This window comes from Eulemur rufifrons, chromosome 22, assembly GCF_041146395.1.
Source record: "Eulemur rufifrons isolate Redbay chromosome 22, OSU_ERuf_1, whole genome shotgun sequence".
Classification (NCBI taxonomy): domain Eukaryota; kingdom Metazoa; phylum Chordata; class Mammalia; order Primates; family Lemuridae; genus Eulemur; species Eulemur rufifrons.
In genome coordinates this window covers 882,623-898,453 of record NC_091004.1, presented here as the reverse complement: position 1 = coordinate 898,453, position 15,831 = coordinate 882,623, and the positions used below count along the sequence as shown (strand labels likewise).

General features: G+C 60.4%; 1 protein-coding gene across 2 annotated transcripts in view; it reads right to left on the bottom strand.

Moving 5' to 3' along the window:
- CHCHD6 (coiled-coil-helix-coiled-coil-helix domain containing 6) overlaps window positions 1–13,987 on the bottom strand; it is a 33,261-nt gene extending 19,274 nt beyond the window's left edge. Inside the window, exons 1-5 of one of the 2 annotated variants that reach the window (XM_069497703.1) lie at window positions 13,859–13,987; window positions 11,342–11,477; window positions 8,676–8,748; window positions 7,379–7,523; window positions 7–93 (exon numbers count right to left, since the gene is read on the bottom strand). In XM_069497703.1, coding sequence (XP_069353804.1) covers window positions 7–93; window positions 7,379–7,523; window positions 8,676–8,748; window positions 11,342–11,477; window positions 13,859–13,945 — 528 coding nt within the window. In that variant the 5' untranslated portion in view covers window positions 13,946–13,987. The remainder of the gene's footprint in view (window positions 1–6; window positions 94–7,378; window positions 7,524–8,675; window positions 8,749–11,341; window positions 11,478–13,858) is intronic. The other variant, XM_069497704.1, reaches the window with a different exon arrangement.
- Between the last annotated feature and the right edge of the window lie 1,844 nt (window positions 13,988–15,831).

Here is a 15,831-nt window from a genome sequence, read left to right as displayed (position 1 = left end):
CCTTACCTTCCTCTCCAAGCACCCCAGCTGCTCCTTGCAGAAGGCGTCGCGACGGGCCAGCTCCGCCTCGCGGCTCTCCAGCTCCCTGGCCTGCTGGGGACAGAACGGAGCCCGCGTTAGCCGGCAGCGCGGGTGGCCTGGGACACCCCCCCACCCCCCGTCCCCCGGGGGCTGCAGGGCGTGACAGGCCCCCAACAGTGTCACCGCCATCAAGGCAGGGCGGGGACGCACGGCCCCTGGCTGAGATTGCCACGTGTCCCCGAGCCTCTCAGGGGCTTCCCGAGGCCGCCACCTCCGCCCCGCACAGGTGACCCCGTGCCAACGCCACGCCGTGGGCGTGGGACACGCAGACTCCCGTGGGCTGCCGTTGGTGGCTGTGCGGAGGCATAGTGCCATCTGTCACCACCGTCTGTCCCCGTGCTGGGGCCGAGCGTGCCCAGGCTCCCGATGGCATTTGCTCTCTCAGCCCCCGCAAGAGCACAGCCGGCCGGCAACGAAGGTGGAGGACTGTGGCCCTGGGTGTGCGTGACTTCCAGGTCCTGGGCCTTTCGCTCTGAAGCCACACCATGGTGTCAGCACGTGGGCTGCGTCATTCAGAAAGACAGGGAGACGGGCCGGGCGCGGGGGGCTCACGCCTGTCACCCCGGCACTCGGGGAGGCCGAGGCGGGAGGATCGCTCGAGGTCGGGAGTTCGAGACCAGCCTGAGCAAGAGCGAGACCCCGTTTCTACTAAAAATAGAAAGAAATGATCTGGACAACTAAAAATATATATAGAAAAAATGAGCCGGGCGTGGTGGCGCATGCCTGTAGCCCCAGCTACTCGGGAGGCTGAGGCAGGAGGATCGCTTGAGCCCTGGAGTTTGAGGCCAGCCTGGACAACATAGCAAGACCCCATCTCTACAAAAAAGAAAAATGAGCCGGGCGTGGTGGCGCATGCCTGTCGTCCCAGCTACTCGGGAGGCTGAGGCAGGAGGATCGCTTGAGCCCAGGAGTCTGAGGCTGCTGTGAGCGAGGCTGACGCCACGGCACTCTAGCCCGGGCGACAGAGCCAGACTCCGTCTCAAAAAACAAAAGAAAAGAATTATAAAAAAGAAGGTTCCAGAACTATGATTTATAGTTCCACTTGCGGGAGCTTCACACAAACCCCAGCTCATTAAACCCCGACTCAGGAGAAGCAGCAATAAAAGCAGGAGCGGAAATCGATGAGCTAGAAACCAAACAATAGGAGGATAAAAAAAAAAAAAAAAAGAAAAGAAAAAATCAACCAAGTCCAAAGTGAGTTCTCCGAGAAGATGAACAACACGGATAAATTCCCAGCTAGACCGATGGGGACGAAAAAGGGGAACAGGTGACCCGTGGGTGGAGTGACAAGGGGAGCTACGTGGCCGGGGCACAGATGGCTCAGGCTCCGGGGGACGGGGTCGCCGGGCTTCGAGCAGGGCCTCAGAAAAGTTCATCGTCTCCACCGGTGAGCCGGGACGGCCACCTCGTTGCCATGGCGATGCGCATTAGAGACCGCCGGGGCCCACGCGGAGAGGCCCGGGCCTCCCACGCCTCCACTGACTTCCCCTTCCAAAAAGCACATTTCGATACGGAGCCGGAACCGGCGCCGAGGCAGGGACGAGAGGCCAGCTGTCACCAAGGGGAACCGGTCACCTCCGGGGACGCTGAATTCAGAACGTCCGTGTGGCCGCTCTGCGGGCATCCGTGGAGCACGGAATGTAAGCCGGGGGGGGCCCGGGCTGGGCTTTGCAGGAGACAGAAATGCACACGCTCCCAAAGCGTCTCATTATGGAGGTAGACGGGCTTGAAAGGCCTTGAATGCCGCCTCCAGAGCCGGAACGGTGCCAGGTTCCGCAGCCAGAGAGAGAAAACAAGAGCGTGCACGACCGATCGCGGTGCAAAGCGGCTCCCCGGCCCCTTGCGCACGGCGCCCCGAGGGGCGGATTTCTGCTGGGGGTCTCGGGGGGCTGCGGGCAGAGGCCAGGACGACCCCCCTGCCCCCACCCCCGCCCCCCGGCAGGCAGCTGCCGGGGACAGGAAGCCAGCGTCTTTTTTTGGTGACTATCGATGCCCTAGAAGTGGCTTTGTGACATCCGCCGGGAAAGCTTTCCATTGACACACAAAAAAAAAAATGCAAGAGGAAAATCTATCCGGCAAAAAAAAACCCCCCAAGGTGCTGGAGAGCGTGTTAAAGACACAGACGCCCCCTGCCACCCCCGCCGCCCTCGCGTGAGGGCACAGTAGGGACTTTACGTGACAAGCTCCCGGCCGGATGTGGCGGCGGCTCACGCCTGTCATCCCGGCACTCTGGGAGGCCGGGGCGGGAGGATCGCTCGAGGTCAGGAGTTCGAGACCAGCCTGAGCAAGAGCGAGACCCCGTCTCTACTAAAAATAGAAAGAAATGAGCTGGACAGCTAAAAATATACATAGAAAAAAAAAAATGAGCCGGGCGTGGTGGCGCATGCCTGTAGTCTCAGCTACTCCTACAGTCCCAGCTACTCGGGAGGCTGAGGCAGGAGGATGCCTTGAGCCCTGGAGTTTGAGGCCAGCCTGGACAACATAGCAAGACCCCATCTCTACAAAAAAGAAAAAAAGAAAAACTAGCCGGGCGTGGTGGCACATGCCTGTCGTCCCAGCTACTCGGGAGGCCGAGGCAAGAGGATCGCTTGAGCCCAGGAGTCTGAGGCTGCTGTGAGCGAGGCTGACGCCACCCACGGCACTCTAGCCCGGGTGACAGAGCCAGACTCTGTCTCAAACGAAACAAAACAGAACAAAACGTCTTCCCCACGAAGGCTCGAGACTGGTGACCCCTTCCTGCCCAGGGCCCCGCAGGGACCGACCTTCCCCAGCCACCCTGGGGAATCTGCCAGGTGGCGCCACCTCCCGCGGTGGGTTGCAGTACACGCCACCACCCTGCGTGCTCGCCGCCACCCAGACACATGTTCCGCTGTCCCCGGGGCAGGGAGAGCAAAGCCCCCTGGTCGCCCACGGCTGCAGAAACGCAGCTCATCAAGGCTCTGGGCCACGTGCCCGATCGGCAGAGCAAGAGAGAGAGGTGGGGAGGGGGGAGGGGAAGAGGAAGAGGAAGGAGAAAGAGAGGCCGGAGCCTGCCCATCTCTATCTGGCAGAAGAACGGCCGGGGGGACCCCCGGGAGGCTGAGACAAACCCTCTGCTCGAGTCCCTGGCCCGGAGGGACGTCCCGGCCAGTGTTTACACGGACTCCACCCCGGGGCTCGGCGCCGGCCAATGCCCCGCGAGCCGGAGCTATGCCAGGCATGCAGGCGGGCTGCGGCACGCTCCCCGGAATGTCGCCGAGCCGGAGCGATCCAGCTGCCGGGGCCCGAGCACCCCTCCTCCCCTTCCTCCTCTCCTCCCCTTCCTCCTCCTCCTCCCCCTCCTCCCATTCCTCCTCCTCCTCCCCCTCCTCCCATTCCTCCTCCTCCTCCCCCTCCTCCCATTCCTCCTCCTCCTCCTCCTTCTCCCCCTCCTCCTCCTCCCCCCTCCTCCCCTCCTCCCATTCCTCCTCCTCCTCCTCCTCCCCCCTCCTCCATTCCTCTCCCCCTCCTCCTTCTCCCCCTCCTCCCTCCTCCCCCTCCTCCCATTCCTTCTCCTCCTCCTCCTCCTCCCATTCCTCCTCCTCCTCCTCCTCCTCCCATTCCTCCTCCTCCTCCTCCCCCCCTCCTCCATTCCTCCTCCTCCTCCTCCTCCCTCTCCTCCCATTCCTCCTCCCCTCCTCCTCGTCCCCTCCTCCATTCCCCCTCCTCCTTCTCCCCCTCCTCCCATTCCTCCTCCTCTCCTCCCCCTCTCCTCCTCCCCCCTCCTCCCATTCCTCCTCCCCCTCCTCCTCCTCCCCCCTCCTCCTCCTCCCCCTCCTCCTTCTCCCCCTCCTCCTCCTCCCCCTCCTCCCCCTCCTCCTTCTCCCCCTCCTCCCCCTCCTCCCATTCCTCCCATCCTCCTCCTCCCCCTCCTCCCATCCTCCTCCTCGTCCTCCTCCTCCTCCCCCTCCTCCTCCCCCTCCTCCTCCCCTCCTCCTCCCCCTCCTCGTCCTCCTCCTCCTCCCCCTCCTCCTCCTCCTCCTCCCCCCTCCTCCTCCTCCCCCCCCTCCTCCTCCCTCCCCCCCCTCCTCCTCCTCCCCCTCCTCCCATTCCTCCTCCCATTCCTCCTCCCCCTCCTCCTCCTCCTCCTCAGCTGCCAGCGGGGGGGGGGGGTGACAGGGTGGCCCTGGGCTTCTCTGCAGAAATGAGCGAGGACGGCCACGTCCGGGTACACCCCAGCCTGAGGTGCCGGCAACCCAGCAGGGCCGTTTAGCACGGCCGAGTTCAAGCCACTGCCGTGGTAGGTGACGTCTCCATGTCCCTCTGCTGGGCTTTGCAAAAAAAAAAAACAAACAAACAAAAACAAAACAAAAAAAAAACATCTATCTGGCTGCCAAAATCGTGGCCGTCCCTCCACCCACGAGAGACTCAGAATCTGCTTGTTTTGCAAAAGGGCCACCGGCTACCGGGAGAAGGACTTGTTTCTGGAAGGGACCCCCCCTGGCTCCCTGCCACCTGCTAGGAGACGGCCACAGACTCGGCTCCGATTTGGGCCTCAACCTCAGGTATTTTTGTTGAGACAGAGTCTGGCTCTGTCGCCCGGGCTAGAGTGCCGAGGCGTCAGCCTTGCTCACAGCAACCTCAGACTCGTGGGCTCAAGCGATCCTCCTGCCTCAGCCTCCCGAGTAGCTGGGACGACAGGCATGCGCCACCACGCCTGGCTCATTTTTCTTTTTTGTAGAGATGGGGTCTTGCTATGTTGTCCAGGCTGATCTCAAACTCCTGCCCTCAAGCGATCCTCCTGCCTCGGCCTCCCAGAGTGCCGGGGTGACACGCGTGAGCCACCACCGCACCCGGCCCAGACCTCAGGTATCTGGCAAGGAAAAGCCAAAGGTCACATGCCGGGGCTGGGCACACAGAAACCCGGGTTCGAGGAGTGCACGCCCCAGAACGCGATCGTGTCTCATTCCTCATCCGATCCCGACTGTTCCTCCTCCTCTGCGTTTTTCTGGTCCCCAAGCCGAGCCACCGGGAGGAACCTTCTGGGTGGGGGGGGAGGGGAGGCGAGAGAAGAAGGGAGCCCCTCCCCCCGCCGGTGGCATTAAAAGGGGCCGGGAGGACAGGACAGCAGGGCGGCCAGTCCCCCCCCACGGGGACAGCACCAGCCTGGTGATCTGCACCTGTCCCCCCACCCCGGGGGTGGCCACACAAAGGGACGTCACGCAAGGCCAAACATCCAAGTCTCCCAACAAAAGGGCCAGGTCAGGCTCGGGGATAAATCAGCGTCAAAGCTGCCACTTAGGGGACCTCATGGGGGGACGGCCCCTCTCTGTCCCCACTCTGCCTGCCCGCGGCCTTCTCCCCAGCATGTGGCCCGGGACTGCCACCTAGCGGGGTCCCGTGGACCTGCAGGGCAGGGTGGGGACAGAACCCAGCAACGCGGCCGCTCTGACCGGGGTCCTGCCCAGGCCTCGGACACTTCCTCCATCCGCAGGGCTCCCTGCGGTCCTCTGGGGCGGCGGCCACCACCGTGACGGCCGGGGACCGACCGGTGACAATGACAAACCGCGGTGGCCTTCCCCCCCAGCCTCCCTAAAGCGAGGCGAGCGGCTGCATGCACCGGGGACAGGCGCGGGGATCGCAATGCACCTGTCCCCGACGTGTCTCCCCACCCGGACCCCGGGTCCTGGGCTGTCCCCACCCCCTCCCCCAGACGCTGGCCTGGAACCTGAGATTTTGACACGGCGCCGCTCAGAGAGCTTTTTCCTACGTCATCTCCAGTGTCGCCGCCACAGCCCAGGGACGGGGCCCGGTCACCACCCCCATTTGACAGACGTCACGGCAGAGAGACCTAAGTGACTTCCGCAAGAAGCGTCACCAGGAAGCAGGCTTTGAACCCGGGACCCGGGCGACGTGGCTTCTGAGTCCCAATCACGTCGCTGCCTCCGATCCCAGCCGGCGGACAGAACAGAAGAATACGTGAATTTACAGCCCTCACCCTGCCTGTCACCCCGGCACTCGGGGAGGCCGAGGCGGGAGGATCGCTCGAGGGCAGGAGTTCGAGACCAGCCTGAGCAAGAGCGAGACCCCGTCTCTACTAAAAATAGAAAAAAATTATATGGACAGCTAAACATATATATAGAAAAAATGAGCCGGGCGTGGTGGCGCATGCCTGTCATCCCAGCGACTCGGGAGGCTGAGGCAGGAGGATGGCTTGAGCCCCGGAGTTTGAGGCCAGCCTGGACAACATAGCAAGACCCCATCTCTACAAAAAAGAAAAAAAGAAAAACTAGCCGGGCGTGGTGGCGCATGCCTGTCGTCCCAGCTCCTCGGGAGGCTGAGGCAGGAGGATGGCTTGAGCCCTGGAGGTTGAGGCTGCTGTGAGCGAGGCTGACACCCCGGCCCTCTAGCCCGGGTGACAGAGCCAGACTCTGTCTCAAAAAAAAAAACAAGAGCTCGAGCTGCAGTCGGGGACCCCTCCCGACTCCCCCGGCCGAGAACGGGCTCAGCCGGGGACGCCCCGACGAGGAATTCCCCCGGCAGCTTCTGGGCGAGTCGTCCTTGCTCACAGAGACACGGGGGCGGCCGCACGGTCTCTCCTTGTGCCGAGAGTCTGCCTGGGACCTATGGGACCGCGGGGACAGCCGGCCTGAGGACGCAGCGGCGTATTGAGGGAGGACCAGGACAAGAAGCAGCAGGGACCGGAGGGTCCCAGCGAGCCACGGAAGGGGGGAGGCGCTTGGAGACCCTCTCGTGTTGGAAAATACATGCTGCACGGAAGCGCGGAGAGTTGTGACCCACAGCCCCGTGTCAGTGACACGGATTAAGAGCCACAGCGCAGGTTCGCGATCTGCCAGGCGTGTGCCCTAAACGCTGGGCGGGTTTGACCCGAGCCGGGAGCGCCCAGCTCGGATTGGCACCCAGCCTGCCACGCTCTGGACGCCACGCCCTCCGTCTCTTAGACGGCGTCACCCCAGGCCCCCCGTCCTGTCCCCTCGCCCCCTCCCGGCACACACAGGCCACCGTAGCCCGTGACGGCTACAGAGTGTCCGAGCTGAGGGACACCAGTCGAGCCATGCTGTCCCCTGCCATACAGCCCTGCGGCCCAGAGAGGCTAAGGACTCAAGCCGAAGGCTGCAGAGCGCGTCGGTTACAAATAAGGTCAGCAGAACCCGATTCCCGGCTCCCACAAAGATACCCCCCGACACGGGGGCAAAGCTCAGCCATCGGATGTCACCAGGGCTTGTGACAGAGACGCCCCACGTCCCAGGGGCGGCCTCTCTGCGTCCCCCGAGTGCCGCACGAGCCCGGAACGCCGGCTCGTCGCAGCCACGCTCACCTGCCGGGCTGACTTCTGCTTCTCGGGCTCGACGTTGCCCTCCCCACGAGGCAGGGACACCTTGGGGTGCTTGGTGGCAGGCTCTCTGTCCCTCTTCGCCACCTGGAACGGCTCATCCTGGACGGCGGCGTGCTCCTGTTTGTGCCTGGGAGGAAGAGAGAGAGGGGGAGGAAGAGACAGAGGGTCTGAGTGGCGGCACGCAGCCCACAGGAGGTTTGGGTGTTCGCGACGGCCACCGGGCGGGACTGAGGTTTGTGATTTGTGGGCCGGCCGGCCAGGGAAGGGGAGCACCCCGCTATTTCACCCCTGAGGTCAGGGGTCAGCGACAGCCCCCAAGGCCAGGGGAGACCAGGCCACTGAGCCAGGACAACAGGGACTGGGAACAGAAGGGGCCCTGGTCACCAGGGGAGGAGGAGTCAGGCAGCCACAGGCCCAAGGACAGACTCGCAGGGCAGGGGCTCAATCCCGTGCGAGCCCCTCCTCCAAAGGGGGTGAGCGGGCTGGGAGCCCCACCCACACCGGGCTTCCACTCCAGAGCTTGAACATTTTGGATAATGGCAATTCTTTGCTTGGAACATTTAACGCTTTTTTTTTTTTTTTGGGACAGAGTCTCGCTCTGTCGCCCGGGCTACAGTGCCGTGGCGTCAGCCTCGCTCACAGCAGCCTCAGACTCCTGGGCTCCAGCGATCCTCCTGCCTCAGCCTCCCGAGTAGCTGGGACTACAGGCATGAGCCACCTTGCCCAGCTAATATTTGTTTTTTGTAGACATGGGGTCTTGCTATGTTGTCCAGGCTGGCCTCAAACTCCGGGGCTCAAGCCATCCTCCCGCCTCAGCCTCCCGAGTAGCTGGGACGACAGGCATGCGCCACCACGCCCGGCTCATTTTTTTCTCTCTATATTTTTAGCTGTCCATATAATTTCTTTCTATTTTTAGTAGAGACGGGGTCTCGCTCTTGCTCAGGCTGGTCTCGAACTCCTGACCTCGAGCGATCCTCCCGCCTCGGCCTCCCAGAGTGCCGGGGTGACAGGCGTGAGCCACCACGCCCAGCCAGTCCTGGCTTCTTAAAACGGATTTTTAAGGACATGAGCAATCGGCTCCCTCATGTCCCCTTTGGCATTTTGTCATCTTTAACCTAGGACCGGTGTCATTTGTACCGCAGGGCTGGCCTTCAATGCCAATGAGGAAAAAATGCGGGACACAGCCTCAGAGGCTGCAGGCCAGGGGACGGGTGCCCGGTGAGGGGCGAGGCTTTCCAGCGGAGCACGGGGCCAGGCGTCCGCGGGCTGTCGGGCTCACCTCTCGAGACCCTCCTTAGCCCCTGAGACCAAGCGCTGGCCACCGCTGCCGTCCAACTGCGGCACTTTGGATTCTGCAAGGAAGGAGGAAAAAGGGTCTGTCAGCCGCATTCTGGGGTCAACCAATGCACGGAGGTCACCCGGAAAAGGGCTCAGGAACCCACCCCCCGGGATGAACCGGCTCCCAAGGAAGACTGTCCCCACTTGCTTGGAATCTAGGTCACCTCCTTCTTTTTTTTTTGAGACAGAGTCTGGCTCTGTCGCCCGGGCTAGAGTGCCGTGGCGTCAGCCTCGCTCACAGCAGCCTCAGACTCCTGGGCTCAAGCGATCCTCCTGCCTCGGCCTCCCAAGTAGCTGGGACGACAGGCATGCGCCACCACGCCCGGCTCATTTTTGTTTTTTGTAGAGATGGGGTCTTGCTACATTGTCCAGGCTGGCCTGAAACTCCCGGGCTCAAGCCATCCTCCTGCCTCAGCCTCCCGAGTAGCTGGGACCACAGGCATGCACCGCCACGCCCGGCTCATTTTTTTTTCTATATATATTTTAGTTATCCATATAATTTCTTTCTATTTTTAGTAGAGACGGGGTCTTGCTCTTGCTCAGGCTGGTCTCGAACTCCTGACCTCACGCGATCCTCCCGCCTCGGCCTCCCAGAGTGCTAGGATGACAGGCCTGAGCCACTGCACACGCCTGGCCTGATTTCTTGTATTTTATTTAGAGATGGGGTCTTGCTATGTTGTCCAGGCTGGTCTCCCCAGAGTGCTGGGATGACAGGCGTGAGCCACCACCGCGCCCGGCCCAAAAAACGGTTTTAAAAGTAAAAGAAAAATCCTAACGTCAGCCAACTTCGGTCCATTTATGCCGACTCCTGGGCATCCAGAAACTCAAAACCTCACCCCCCATCATTTAAACGGCAAAATATTTTGTTAGACCTAAAACCGAATGACAAAAGGATCTCTGTTCTTCGTTTTTAAACTGCTGAAACGCACAAAAACTGACGCAAATGCTTCTTTTTTCTCCCAGCGCTGAAACTGATGTGTAACATACATTGGCAATTTCCATTTAATCATCATTTTCTCCCTGTCATGGGGTAGTCCGGTTTATTACGACGCGCTACCCTGGACCCTGGGTCCACTTAGACCCTCTTCATCCTTCTCCACCAGGCAGCCAGAGAGAATGTGGGGAGGAAGGAACCCCCTTTTGGCAGAGGACGGCGGCCTGGTGTGGGACGTCCAGAGATTTCCCTCGGCCCCTTCCTTGCTGGATGTTCAGGACAATCTCAGCGTGGGTCCGAATCCGGATGCGAATCGGTTCTGCTGTGTGCGGGAAACCCCGAGGCAGGTGACACACGGGGACAGGTGTCAACACGCCCAGATGGCACCCCCGCAGCCTCCAGGAGGAAGCCAGAGCTCTCTGGCCACTGTGAGGACGGCTCCAGGGCCCGGCTCCCGCACCCGGCCGCAAGGTGTCCCCTTCCGCTGTGTTTTGTGTTGCAGAGACGGGAAGCTGCTCCTCCGTCCCCAGACGGGCCGGGCTGCGCCACCCACGCCTCGGGGGGCCTCCGCTGCAATGGTCACCTGCCTGTGGTGACCGTCCACCGCCATTGTGTCTTGCAAAAAGCCAGTGAGCCGCTCCCTGAGAGCGAGACCCAGTCCCTGCTCGAGGATCGGGCAGGACCCTCACGCTACATCGGGACCCCCCGAGCCGGGGGGTACCAGGAGACAGGCTCCCTGTCTCCCTGTCACTGCGTCCTGGCACGAGGCGCAGGACCTGGCCCGCGGGTGGCCGTGAGCAAACACCAGGTGGGCAGGATATACCCACCACCTTCTAAGCTCTCACCACCTAACAAGGAAGATCAGCACAAAACTCCGCCACGAGGCTATGCCTGGGACGAATAATCCGGTGAACGGTTCCACGCCGTGGCACAGGGTCTGGCCTCGGCGGTGACAATGGCCCCCTCTGGCCGACCCATTTTCTTTAAAAATCAACTTAGGCCGGGGGCGCGGTGGCTCCCGCCTGTCATCCCGGCACTCTGGGGAGACCAGCCTGGACAACATAGCAAGACCCCGTCTCTAAATAAAATACAAAAAATCAGGCCAGGCGCATGCGGTGGCTCATGCCTGTCATCCCAGCTACTCGGGGAGGCCGAGGCGGGAGGATCGCTCGAGGGCAGGAGTTCGAGACCAGCCTGAGCGAGAGCGAGACCCCCGTCTCTACTAAAAATAGAAAAAAATTAGCTGGACAGCTAAAATATATATATAGAAAAAATGAGCCGGGCGTGGTGGCGCATGCCTGTAGTCCCAGCTACTCGGGAGGCTGAGGCAGGAGGATCGCTTGAGCCCAGGAGTTTGAGGCCAGCCTGGACAACATAGCAAGACCCCATCTCTACAAAAAAGAAAAATGAGCCGGGCGTGGTGGCGCATGCCTGTAGTCCCAGCTACTCGGGAGGCCGAGGCAGGAGGATCGCTGGAGCCCAGGAGTCTGAGGCTGCTGTGAGCGAGGCTGACGCCACGGCACTCTAGCCCGGGCGAAAGAACGAGACTGTATCTTGAAAAAAGAAATGACCGTGAGCGACACCAGCAGTCAGACGGGGTGTGACGACCACGCTCTCTGCCATTCTTTCTCCTTCCGCTCCCACGTGCACAGAATTGCTGCAGGCCACCAGACCTTTCTGAGGGGCCTTCAGGGAGCCTTCTCCAGGGCCACAGGTGGGCGGCGGAGCAGCGGCCGGTCCAGGGGGGGGTCGCCGCGCTTCGGAAGGCTGGCTGGGATTCCTCATGCGGTTAACCACGTTTTCCGACAGCTGCGGGGGAGAATCGAAAAAGGGGAAAAGACGGAGAAGAAAAAGTCAAGCCGCAGAAACCACAGAAAATGAAGGTTCCCCTTCCTTCACGCCCCAGATTGACCAAATATCCTGCTTCCCCCAGACCGACTGCAAAAAATAAAACTCTACCCAAAGACCTCTCACGGGGCCGGGCGCGGTGGCTCCCGCCTGTCACCCCGGCACTCGGGGAGGCCGAGGCGGGAGGATCGCTCGAGGTCAGGAGTTCGAGGCCAGCCTGAGCAAGAGCGAGACCCCCGTCTCTACTAAAAATAGAAAGAAATTAGCTGGACAGCTAAAAATATATAGAGAAAAATGAGCCGGGCGTGGTGGCTCACGCCTGTCGTCCCAGCTACCCGGGAGGCCAAGGCGGGAGGATCGCTCGAGGTCAGGAGTTCGAGACCAGCCTGAGCAAGAACAAGACGCCATCTCTAATAAACATAGAAAGAAATTATACGGAAAACTAAAAATATATATAGAAAAAATTAGCCGGGCGTGGTGGCAGGGTCCTATGTCCGCCCCCGGAGCTCGGCTCCATAAAAGGCTTCATCTGGAGAGAAAAATTAGGGAATCCAGGGCTCTCTTAGCCTCAGGGCAGACCGGAGACAGATGCCATTTCTCTGCACGCCGGAAGAGGGCGACAAAGGTCCGGCCTGGCCCCGAGAAATGAAACCCAAGAGAGACCGGTGACAAGGGTGCCTGCTTAAAACAGGTGACAGAAACACCTGTGACCTGCGATGCCCAGAGCACACGGCCCATGCCAGGCTCGGGGCTAATGCATTTCCCCGCGCGGAAGGTGCTTTCGGCATTTTACCGACGAAGCAACCGGACGCACGGAAGTTTTGTCACCTAAGAGCACAGACAGCCTAAATGCTGCGGCCGAGACGCGAACGCAAACCCTGGGCACTTAACAGGGACATCTACGCAAGTAAGGGACGTAACACGGAGCTACTGCGAGGTGACCAGTGACCACCTTCATAAAAGGGCGATTCTGGGCCGGGCGCGGTGGCTCACGCCTGTCACCCCGGCACTCGGGGAGGCCGAGGCGGGAGGATCGCTCGAGGGCAGGAGTTCGAGACCAGCCTGACACTTTGGGGAGACCAGCCTGGGCAACATAGCAAGACCCCATCTCTAAATAAAATACAAAAAAAATCAGGCCGGGTGCGGTGGCTCACGCCTGTCACCCCGGCACTCTGGGAGGCCGAGGCGGGAGGATCGCTCGAGGTCAGGGGTTCGAGACCAGCCTGAGCAAGAGCGAGACCCCGTCTCTGCTAAAAATAGAAAGAAATGAGCTGGACAGCTAAAAATAGAGATAGAAGAAAATGACAAGAATGACAAAAGGAGCCAGGTTTCAGGAAAGCTGGGAGAGAGACACGGGCGAACGCACAGACCCTGTCGCATGAAGCAACCGGGGGAATCTTCCAGGAAGAGCAAGGACATCGTGCAGCCAGTGAAGAGGTCTGAGCCTGGTGGGGCAGGTGAGGGAACTGGCCCGAGATGCAGCTGGACAGGTAAGCGCACACCTGTCCAGGTGAGGCGTCTCCCCACCAGGTGCGTTAGGAATGGGGGGGGAGGGGAGGGAATTATCCCAAGATGCAGCTGGACAGGTAAGCGCACACCTGTCCAGGTGAGGCGTCTCCCCCCCCCCAGGTGCGTTAGGAATGGGGGGGGGAGGGGAGGGAATTATCCCAAGATGCAGCTGGACAGGTAAGCGCACACCTGTCCAGGTGAGGCGTCTCCCCCCAGGTGCGTTAGGAATCAGGGGGGGAGGGGAGGGACTTATCCCAAGATGCAGCTGGACAGGTAAGCGCACACCTGTCCAGGTGAGGCGTCTCCCCCCAGGTGCGTTAGGAATCAGGGGGGAGGGGAGGGAATTATCCCAAGATGCAGCTGGACAGGTAAGCGCACACCTGTCCAGGTGAGGCGCCTCCCCCCCCAGGTGCGTTAGGAATCCATCCGTTGCCAGGTTTGCAGCCAGGGGCTGGCATCTCCCCCGAGTGACAATCGTCAACGTGCTCTCTTGGCGGCGCCGGGGACCGGCGACCGTCGCGGCCAAGCGCGGGCCGTGGGGACCCGGGTCGAGGGGACCGTCGCGGTCGCCCGGGGTCGCAGGCGTCTCACGTCTACACGGCGGGACGCGCGCGCCTGGGGGACCAGGGCGTCCGAGGCGGGGGACACAGGGGAAAACGAAGCCACCTGGGGCTGGACCGTGGCCCCGAGCGTCCCTCGTGGCCCCCAGCCTGCCACCTGCCGGGCTGTCCCCTCCGTCGTCCCCGAAGCCGCGGCGGAGGAGCGGGAAGTCCCCACGTCGCCGCTGTCGCCTCCCCCGCCCCCTGTCACCTCCCCCCCGCCGGGCCGCTCACCCGGATGCCCTGCAGCACCCGGACCCGCTCCTCCTCGTCCGCTCCGAAGGCGACCCCGCGACCCTCGCTGCTCCCCGTGCTCCCCATGGCCGCGGGCGGCGGCGCGGCGCCACGGCAACGAGGCAGACGCCACGGCGAGGGCGCCCCGCGCATGCGCCGCCCGGGACCCGGGCCGCCGCCGCACTAGCCAACAACGCCGCGTCCTATTGGCCGCCGCTTGAGGCTCGACCAATCGGGTGGCGCGGCGCCGCGGTGCCTTGTGGGGGCTGTAGTTCCCGCGTGTCCGCCTCCCAGAAGGGCGGGGGGGGCGTGGCCGTCTGAGCCTTGCAAAGCGGGCTAAGGAGCGCGTTCGCTCTGGAAAGTTCCCTGGAGGAGGAGCAGAGCCTCTTGTACTTCCCAGAGTTTCTTTTTGTGGTTTTTTTCTTTCTTTCTTTCTTTTTCTTTCTTTTTCTTTCTTTCTTTTTTTCTTTCTTTTTTTCCTTTCTTTTTCTTCTTTTTTTCTTTCTTTTTTTTCCTTTCTTTTTTTCCTTTCTTTTTTCCTTTCTTTTCTTTCTTTCTTTTCTTTCTTTTTTTCTTTCTTTCTTTCTTTTCTTTCTTTTTTTTCCTTTCTTTCTTTTTCCTTTCTTTTTTTTCCTTTCTTTCTTTTTCCTTTCTTTTTTTTCCTTTCTTTTTTTCCCTTTCTTTCTTTCTTTTTTCTTTCTTTTCTTTCTTTCTTTTTTTCTTTCTTTCTTTCTTTTCTTTCTTTCTTTCTTTTCTTTCTTTCTTTCTTTTCTTTCTTTTTTTCTTTTCTTTCTTTCTTTCTTTTTTTGTTCCCTCCCTGTCTCTACTTCCTAGACTTTCTAAACAGCAAATCCAGCGGGGCTCAGCCATCCGGCCCTTGCTTGTTTCATCAGCATTTAATTCTTCCTCACCTCTGCCAATCATTTCTGGATCTTCCAGCATTTTCCTAAATACACCAGACTGTCCAGTATCCTCTTATGACTCGTAACATCCGGGCTTTCTACTGTTCAGTTGATCAACCCCGGCTTGGAACTACTGATCCATTTGCACTGCTTGTTTTTGACGTCCCTTTGAGGACAGGTGTGTCTCTTACCTGTGCCTTCTAAGTGTTACCTGAGCATGGCTTGGAACTACTGATCCATTTGCACTGCTTGTTTCTGACGTCCCTTTGAGGACAGGTGTGTCTCTTACCTGTGCATTCTAAGTGTTACCTGCGCACAGACCTAGGTGTCCGGGACGTGCTTGTGGCGTGGAAGCCTGAAACAGGCCCCACGGGCCCCGGGCAGGAGGCGTCGCGTGGAGCAGTCCCTGAATATCGTGACCTGTCCCCAAACCTCCCTGATGAGGGGCTTTCTGCACAAGCAGGCTTGGAAGGGGAAGAGGTGGAGACCCCAGTTGCAATGAACGTGCTATGAAAGAACTAGAGCCCGTTTGAAATCGATGGGAAAACCAGGGGGGACTCCAGTTGGGGTCCGCAGCAAAAATGTGCCCTAAGAAGGGGACATCGAAGCCATGACCTGGCTGACCACGGGAGCCGGACTTGCTGGAGAGGATGTCACTGCAGTGGGGCTGCAGGAACCGAGTACTTTGGGACTGGCTGGCTTAAAAACAACGGAAGTTTCTTTCCCGCCGTTCTGGAGGCTGGAAGGCCCAGAGGTCCCAGCACGGCTGGGTTCTGGTGAGGACCCTCTATCCCAGTTGCAGACTGCGTGTCACTGTGTCCCCACGGGGCAGGGACAATGCAAGCCAGGCAGTCATGAGGGCTCCAGCCTTTGCACGTGTGAAATTTGGGGGGACACAGACATTCAGTCCCTTAGAGAGGAGACCATCCTCCAAAAGTGACGCAGAGCACGTGCAAAGACCCTAAGGCAGCTTTGATGTCCTGCGACCCAGGAACAAAGCTAGAAGCACAGTGAACCACAGGGAGAGTGTCAGGAGATGACACCTGACCGCCAGGCAGGGACCAGGGCCTA